At 48.1% G+C, this 8,455-nt stretch overlaps 1 protein-coding gene across 1 annotated transcript; it reads right to left on the minus strand.

Annotated features, from left to right (window-relative positions):
• Positions 1-251: 251 nt before the first annotated feature.
• Positions 252-3,053, minus strand: LOC110557788 (trefoil factor 2). Its single transcript, XM_060368932.1, has 4 exons — positions 2,962-3,053; positions 1,869-2,018; positions 993-1,139; positions 252-385 (listed from the first exon to the last, which is right to left on the minus strand). Exons 1-4 carry the CDS (start codon positions 3,038-3,040, stop codon positions 372-374), a joined length of 390 nt encoding a protein of 129 aa, XP_060224915.1. The 5' UTR covers positions 3,041-3,053; the 3' UTR covers positions 252-371.
• Between the last annotated feature and the right edge of the window lie 5,402 nt (positions 3,054-8,455).

Below are 8,455 nucleotides of genomic sequence, written 5' to 3' on the forward strand. Positions count from 1 at the left end.
GGGCAGTATACAGACCCTCGGCTAGGTCCCAGGACCGAGGTCCAAAGCAGCTGTGTAGATTACCCCCAATCTGAGGCTTATGGGGTCCTACCAAACCAAAGCACACACACCTACACACACACACACAACTGCACGTGTGCACACATTTTCATACACACCGCCACAAAAACATCTTCCCCAATGAAACCAAAATAAAATTTGCCAGGTTTGAAACGCTTTTCTTTACTTGGGAAAAAAAAAAAAATGCCGAGTCTAGCTACCGCGGTGGGGCATGACAGTCCAAGAAAACCCAGAAGTTGGTGGAGTCTGGTTGAAGCTTTCCTTTTCTGGCTTGCAGCTCCCGGGAGCCTGCGGCTCGGCTGTGGTACCTCTCAGTAATGACAGTCTGCAGATGGAAAAGCAGGGTGGGGGGTAAGCGTACCGAGGAGCCGAGGGCGCCTATGCTCAGAAGCCTGGCTGGCTCCCAAAGGGCAGGTTCTGAGCCAGGACAGAGCCAGACAAGGATGACATCCCAGCCTTAGCGTTCTCTGAGGGCCTGCTCTCCTCAGACTCTTAGAAATTCCCCCGGGAAAACATGCTGACCAGGGTGCCGGGTCACATGACCAGCACAGCAAAGCATCCTGCCAAGCCTGCATTCTGATCCCCAGAACCCACATAAAAAGACAGGTATGTTGAGGCATGTCTGTAACCCTGGTACTGAGAGCGGGTTGGGGGTGGGAGAGGTACACAGACCCCTGAACTCACGGTCCAGGCAGCGTAGCCAATCGGTGAGCTCCAAGTTCAATGAGAGAAAAAAACTATGGTGGAGAGGGGCTAAGGAAGATACCTGATGTCAAACCCTGGCCTCCACATACGGGTACATGCACGCACTCACGCACGCATGCACGCACGCACAGGAGCATTCGCCAGAAGGAGGGGCCCTGGGCAGGAGGAAGAGGGCGGGAGTGGCCCATGCCATGCGCCAGGCAAGCCCAACCTGCAGCCATTTTTACCTTCCACAGACTTTGGGAAGAAGCACCAGGGCACCTGAAAGATCAAGTCGGAGAAGCAGCAGTCTCGAGAGGCGCACTCCTCGGGGCTGATGCCTGGGTACCCACAGTTCCTTCGGGCAGTCACTTCCATGACACACTGCTCAGATGCTGGTTGTAGAGAAGAGCAGTATTACAAGGCTCGGCCAGGCTGGCCCCTCTCTGAGGGCCGCCAGTCCAGCCTTCCTATGGACATTGGAGGTCATTACAGGTAAGAAGAGCTGCAGAACTGGGACCTCGGGAAAACCATGTCACCTTCTCTGGACTCAGTGTTCTGCTCTGTGAAATATGGGTAAACCACGTACCAAGCCCAGGAGAGGCCTGAAGACGCTGGTCACTAAAGAGACCTCACACGCAGCCACCCACCCACCTGCTTTTCCTTCAGAGCACCCTCAACACTGGGGAGGGTATTCCCCCACTGGGAGTGTGCCCCAATGGTAAGGTCCATGCTTGCAGAGGACTCACACACAGCTAGCCTCATGCATGCTGTATTCACAGATTGCCCTGGCTCCGGATTCATTGCAAAAACAAAAACAAAAACCTGCCGGAAGCCTCAACACGCGTCTTAATGTCTGCAGACTGTGTGTAGGGGAAGTAATGCCATCTTATCTAAAGACTCCATTTCCCTTCGGGACCGGCTTCAGAAGTTATGCCTTGTAAGTACAGGCAAGTGTAGATCCAGTATGGGATTTGGGAAGGGGAATAAAAAAGGCAGTTAAGGCTTCGTTTTTGTTCCCCTGAGCTAGCTCTAGACAAATAGCCAGGCTTCCAAGAACCTGCTCCAGACCTTGCCCATGGCCAGGTGACAGCTGACAGGAGGCCCGGGCTCTTCAAAGTTACCTTGGTTTGGAAGTGGGTGGAAACACCAGGGAACCCCAGCGACGCTGGAGTCAAAGCAGCATCCCATGTCGAAGCACTGGTCGCTGGTGATGCCGGGGAAGCCACAGTTCTTCCTGTTGTAGGGTGTCAGCCTAGAGCACCGGCATGGGGCTGTGGGAAGGTCCACCATGGTCAGTCCTGTCAGGGCTGTCAGATGCCTGCCCCAACCTGCTCTGGAGTCCTAGGGACCTTCACAGTCCCACTGCCCAGAGAGTGATGTGAGGTCTTATTTTTCCCATGTTAGAGATGTCTGGCTTCCTTCTGAGGAAAGCACAGCCTTTAGTTGAAACCATTTAATTGGTTAAGAAAGGAGATAAAAAAAGAAAGAAAGGAAGGAAGGAAGAAAGAGAAAAAGAAAGAAAGAAAGGAAGGAAGGAAGAAAGAAAGAGAAAGAAAGAAAAAAAGAAAAAAGAAAGGAAGGCTTCCTTCTGAGGAAAGCACAGGCTTTTGTTGAAACCATTTAAATGGTTAAGAAAGGAGAGAAGAAAGAGAGAAAGAGAGAGAGAAAAAATACAGGAGGAATGAAAGAAAGAAAGAAAAAAAGGAAGGAAAAAGAAAGGAAGAAAGAAAAGAAAAGAACAGAGAAAGGAAGAAAAAATGAAAGAAGGAAGAAAGAAAGAGGGAGGAAGGAAAGAAAGAAAGAAAGAAAAGAAAGGAAGGAAGGAAGGAAGAAAAGAAAGAAAGAAAGAAAGAAAGAAAGAAAGAAAGAAAGAAAGAAAAAGCAGAGGAAGGCAACACAAATCTTCTGAAGAACTTGACTTTGTGGACCTGAGCAGAGGTCAAGGTAGAAGGTGAGCAGGATGGGCCCAGAGCAGCAGGCCTCCTGCCCTCCTAGCCAGGCCCCCACCTCTACACACAGCCCTTCTGAATAAGATTCTGGGTGAGCATCCCACAGTGGCAGCCAGGCTGCAGGGTGCTGCCCAGCCCCTCGCAAGCTGTCACGCTGTCTCTGTCCTCTGAGGGGACATAGAGAAAAGCCCCACCTGCTACAGGTGATGGATGGCCTGGAGCCCACCACTCCCACCTGCAGAGTCTCCAGGGGACTTTCACTTACAAGGTTTCTGGGCTTCCACCAGAGCATACAGCCCTAAGATGAGGACCACTGCCAGGAGATGCGCACCTCGAGGCCCCATGTCTGCTCCACTGTACCTGGGCAGCCTGCAGAAGCCCCAGGTCCAAGGCTCTGCTGTTTTATTGGCTCCTGTTTGTTTGCTCAATGGCTCTGATAACTGCCCCCTAGAAGTGGCCTCACCCCTCTGGATTTTTTGTACAGAAAAGCTGACATAGCTCCAAGTGGAGGCCGGGAGGGGGGAGGGAGAAACCCCTAAGAGGATAGTCCTGGGCTGGGTCACTGAGCAGGAAGCAGGATCGTGCCAGGCTACTGACGGGGAATGGGCCATGTGTGCAGCTGGAGTCAGGCACTTGCAGGGTCACGCCCAGAAAGGGATTAGCCATGTACTGTTACTCTGGATAAAGTTTGCGGTTACCACGGTGGCTATTGATTTTTCTGTCTTTTGTTTTGATATCTGGAGGGAGGCTATATGGGGAAAGGAAGAACACAGAAAAGGGCCTTCCATCCAAGAGCCTTCTTGGGAATGGGGAGCATCTCACAGGATTGTAGAAGGCTCCTCTGGGTGCCAACTTTGCATCCCTGATGCAGAGCATAATGCTAGAAGTGAAGAATTAGCTTTCATCATTGGAAAGGCAGTCTTTAACAGTGCAATTCAGCAATTGTGCTCTCCTCAAATTACGTCCTTCTAATATGCAGTGCCACAGACTCAATGCCTGCAGTCCAAAATGGGAAGCTGATACAGTGAAGAAAAAAAAAAATGGTCCAAAGAAAACACTGAAACTAGCATGGCTACCATTAAATCGAACAACTCTGTGCCTGGCACGAAGGCCACGTAATGTCATCACTGAGCTTCTGACAGGACTGAGCAGACCCACTCAATAGCCCTACAAGTGAAAGCACAGGCGCTGTCTTGGCCAGCTCCACTCACCTCCTGTAGCCCACCTCAGCAGACTTCCTGTATCATGAACATCCCCAGCATTGAGGGTGTCCACTGCACCTAACAATTCCATTTACCCGATTCACTTCTCAGTCCCTTGGGGCCTCGTCTCAGAGACTCTTGCCTAGTCTCACAGGCTTTTCTCCAGAAACCTGGAGCAAGCCTCCACGGTCCCGTGACTCTCACATGCCGCACTTCATGAAAGCAGTGACATGAGCTTGATCTGCTGCCAGATCAAGTCTCTTAGACCATTGCTCTGGTGTGCTCCAACCCCCACCGAAGCCTGCACAGCTGAACCTGGGCACTGTTTCCCTTATGGCTCTGTGCAGCAGGCCCTGGTGACTGTCCTGTCAACTATTGTCTTTGCAGTGACTCTTCTTTCTAATGAAAGCCTTTCAAATGAGTTTGCAAGTTTACACCCTGGGGCATTTGAAGGGAGGGATCACCTCTGGGTCACCTTTTCTTTTGTTCCAGTGAAGAGTGTGAGGGCTTTTTTGAGTGACACTAAACTCCTTGACAATTAGATGCTTCCTCTATCCTTGCTTTTCTTGCCAAACCTCACAGGTGTTCTCTTTTCTTTCTTTCTTTCTTTTTTTTTTTTTTTTTTTTTGGTTCTGATTCTCACAGAAAATTTGGGTAAAAGCATCAAGTAGTAGCTATGCTGTAGCCTGAATGTTATCCTGTCTTGAAATTTCCTCCACCAAAGAAAATTAGTCCATGATTGTGAATTCAGATTCCCGAGACTGTTTAAGGTATGGGCAGAATGTGTCCAAACTTTTTGGCAGAATAGAACACAAATGGCCTCTAGCTCAGTTCCAAATAATGTTCCTCTCATCTCAACTTTATGAGCATGTCTTTGTTGCCATTGTTTCTACCTATAGGTTTCTACCTATTGGTTTCTGTGCTCCTTTCAGAACATCCCATTAATTTCTGCTTACAGCATTCTGGGATTTGTCTAACCTCATCTGCAAATTCCTCTACATTTGGTTTTTCCAGACAAGTGACAAAGGCTGAGCCACGAAGTCAGATTTAATCACAACACATCCCTCCACACTAAGTGTTTTGTATTAGTTAGTTTTCCTCTCGTAGTGATAAAGTATTGACAGAAGCAGCTCCAGGGAGCAAATGTTCATTTTGGCTCACATTTTGAGAAAGATATCAGTCCATGATAATATAAAAAAAGGCAAGCGTGGCAGAGTGGCTTCGTGGAGGTTAGTGTGTGACAGAAATCATGATGTAGCTTCCAGATCAGGAACCAGAGGGCTCAGACCAGAATAAAAGATGACATTGCGTCACGGCCTCTCTTGATAGCCTACCTCTATAAAGCAGGCTTTATTCCTTATGTGTTCTACAACCTCCAAAACCGGATGTCAATTATGTTTCCAAACATTTCAGCCTGTGTGTTGGGGGGAGCATTTCATACTCAAACCACAACAGTGTGTAACACGAAAATCAAAATCTACTATACCCATAACAAAGCAAGGAAACACATCCAACAACCATTAGAAAGGCTGGTGGGAAGAAACAAATCCAGAAACTCAAATAACTTTAATGAAGATAATTTTCTAACAAAAAAGAAAAGGCACCTTGTTGGATTAAGGAAAATCTTAAACAGGCTGAGAAAACCATTGCATTAATGGCTGACATTTTTCCCTGAAACAATGGAAACCAGAAGTGATGGAATCACCTGTTTAAAGGGCTGGGCCACATCGAAGCGCTATACCCTTGGAAAACATCCCCCAAAACTGTTTTTAGATGTGCAGAAGGTGCTGTTTGAAAATCTGTCCTCCAAGAAACTTCACAGGGAATCCAGGCTGACGTTTCTCTGTATTGCCAACCCAGCCCTTCTCCCAACCCTCAGGCTGGGCCGGCTCAGTTTTGGCACCAACTTGACCCTCTGTTAGCTTTCCTCATACAGCTTAATCGAGTCTGTACAATTTCTTATTTGGTTTGCTTATTTGGTTTGCATGTTGTGGGGAGCCAGACTGATCCAAGATTTTTCTCAGAGGCTCTAATGAAAGGACAAAGGGGAATTTAGGTCTGTGTCCAGGCTCGGCAAGGCCAGTCTACAGCTACAGCCAGTGCCTCAGGGGAGTCGAGGTTGCAGCTTCCGTGGACCCAGCACTTTACCCCCTGGGATGTGGTTATCAGTCCTAAGGCAGCTGTGTCTGGGGTATCATGTATTGTGACCTGACCTCCTTTCCAAAAAAAAAAATAGTATATATATATATATATACACACACACATTATATAAGATGCTCTACTTCTTAATTAACCTGGTTGGCATAAATTATCAGCTTAGGCAATATTTCCTGCTCCCAGATATTGCTTTTGTCTTCTTTATTTCTCACCACTGGTCCTTCCACTCAACACCTTGCTGGTCAAGGCCCTTTTTACTATGGGTTCATAGTATATTAATGCCAGTATATTATGGCCAGTATATTAATATATATAATAAGTATATATAATAAGGCCAGTATATTAATGACTTGCTATGTTTATGCAACAAAACAAATATACAAGCAAGCAAAAACCCGATATAAGCAGTGTACTTATTTGGGACTTATATGGCTCACAGTTCCAGATCTTGCATGGGAATTGTTGCCCCCACAGTGTAAGTCCTGAAATTAATGCTGAGTGTTGAAAGACTCCAGGAATGGTGGTTGGGTTTGGAAATATTGAATGACACAAGAGCCACTTGCTCCCTCTCACGGGTAAGATACTGCTCATCAAGGGACCAATCTTCCGTCTCTGCTTATCCAGGAGTAGCCAGCTGTGTCTCCAGCCCACCCACAGAACTGCTGAAAGACATGAACCCAGCCCTTCTACAGAAACGCTGGCCATCACACCTTGATACAGCAGAGCCAGGATCCCATTCACACTAGCCTGAGCACCTCCCCTGTGTGTGTGCATCTCCCTGAGTCATGAGTGTGTGAGTCACAGACTCATTGTTTTCAGCACCAGCTTTGTGGGCAAAAGGTGTTTGACCATCCTCATAACTCTAGGAAGGGGTCCCTCCCTCTCCAGAGATCTGTACATTCATATCTTTGGACAGTCTCCAAGGATGTTTGTGGGGTAGATAACCTTAGCAAGCAGATAAGATGTCTTTCCTAGAGCAAAGTGTCCCTGAAATTAGGGTCTGTCCCTACTTTTTGCACTGTACATGAGGTACCCTCTGAGCCTGTCCTGCCATTTAAGGCGATGGTTTCAGGACCAAGAGAACATTCCAAGCATCATGCTGCTTGCTCCACCATAAGTAACAGACCCTTTGTCTGTAGCCCAGGTATGGCCAGGCTCCCAACAGTGTTTGTGAGACCCCGGCATAGCAGACTGTGCACTTGCAAGTAACAGAAGATGATTGGATCTTCTCAGACTGAACGGATTCACCTCCTGAGAGGAGACAGGTGTGAATTCTTCTGAGGTGTGAATCCCTCCAAGCCCTCTGCTAACTGGGATGAGGGTCACACCCCTGCCAGCACACGTGTCTGAATGTGATAGTTTTGTGTAATCGAATCTGCTGCTCAGAAAAGTTCATCCTGATGTTAATCGCCGAGAAAAGAGGTTTAGATACCATGTATGGATATAACCTAGAACCTCTGCTCGGTTGAAGCCTGTGGTAGCTCAGTAACCAATTGGTTTCCCATAGTAAGGGGAACAGGCACCATTTCTGACAGGAACTCAATGGCAGGCTCTTTGATCTCCCCACCCCCCAAGGGAGGAGCAGTCCTGCTAGGCCACAGAGGAGGACTTTGCAGCCAGTCCTGAAGATACCTGATAAAACAGGGTCAGATAAAAGGGGAGGAGGTCCTCCCCAATCAGTGGACTTGGAAAGGGGCAGGAAAGAGATGAGGGAAGGAAGGTAGGATTGGGAGGGAATGAGGGAGCATGATACAACTAGGATACAGAGTTAATTAAATGTGACTAATAAAAAATAAATTAAAAAAAAAAAGATGTGCCTTTGAAGTCCTGTTCCTTGTCCTAGAGGCCCTGACCACAGGCTTCCTGTTGGCTGTCAAAGCTCTCTGGGAAATTCCACGCTTGAAGCTTGGCAGCTTGGTGTCTTCCTCCTTGGCTTATGCTCCCCACCAGGCTTCCAAGCCGTCATTCGTGCCCACACGTGGCTTCTCTCCACTGTCCCAGAGTCAAGGATGTTTTCCTAAGTTACCATTATCGTTCTTCAATGCTATAAATGACCCTGCAAACACGATCAAAAGCCACAGCTTGAACTTGAGCACTGGTTCCTGGTCTGGCCCTCCATTCAACAGTGGATAGAAGCCTGGCCTTGTGTGGGGTGTTCTCTGGAGTCAACGGTCTGGAACAGAAAGGCTCACAGGCCAGGCAAAGGCACGGCCCACACAGCCTGGTGTATCACCCTCAGAGCTCAGTGGAAGCACGGGGAAGAAGAAGTTAACAGCTATGAGATATTCAGGGTCCTTCCCTGCCCCACGATTGTGGTTCCCAGGCACCACAGTGGAGACTCAAGTCAGTGGTCCAAGCTGGAACATGAGCCATGCTCTCACCTTACCTCTGCCTCAGGGT

This window comes from Meriones unguiculatus, chromosome 16 (assembly GCF_030254825.1).
Source record: "Meriones unguiculatus strain TT.TT164.6M chromosome 16, Bangor_MerUng_6.1, whole genome shotgun sequence".
NCBI lineage: Eukaryota > Metazoa > Chordata > Mammalia > Rodentia > Muridae > Meriones > Meriones unguiculatus.

Bases quoted from the DNA above. Each gene is read 5' to 3' on its own strand.
- LOC110557788 (XM_060368932.1), bottom strand. From the start codon at position 3,040: ATGGGGCCTCGAGGTGCGCATCTCCTGGCAGTGGTCCTCATCTTAGGG. The intron at 2,019-2,961 runs GTAAGTGAAAGT...ACCTTCCCACAG, and splicing joins GGTGGAAGCCCAGAAACCTT to CCCCATGCCGGTGCTCTAGG. The intron at 1,140-1,868 runs GTAACTTTGAAG...CTCTACAACCAG, and splicing joins CCACCCACTTCCAAACCAAG to CATCTGAGCAGTGTGTCATG.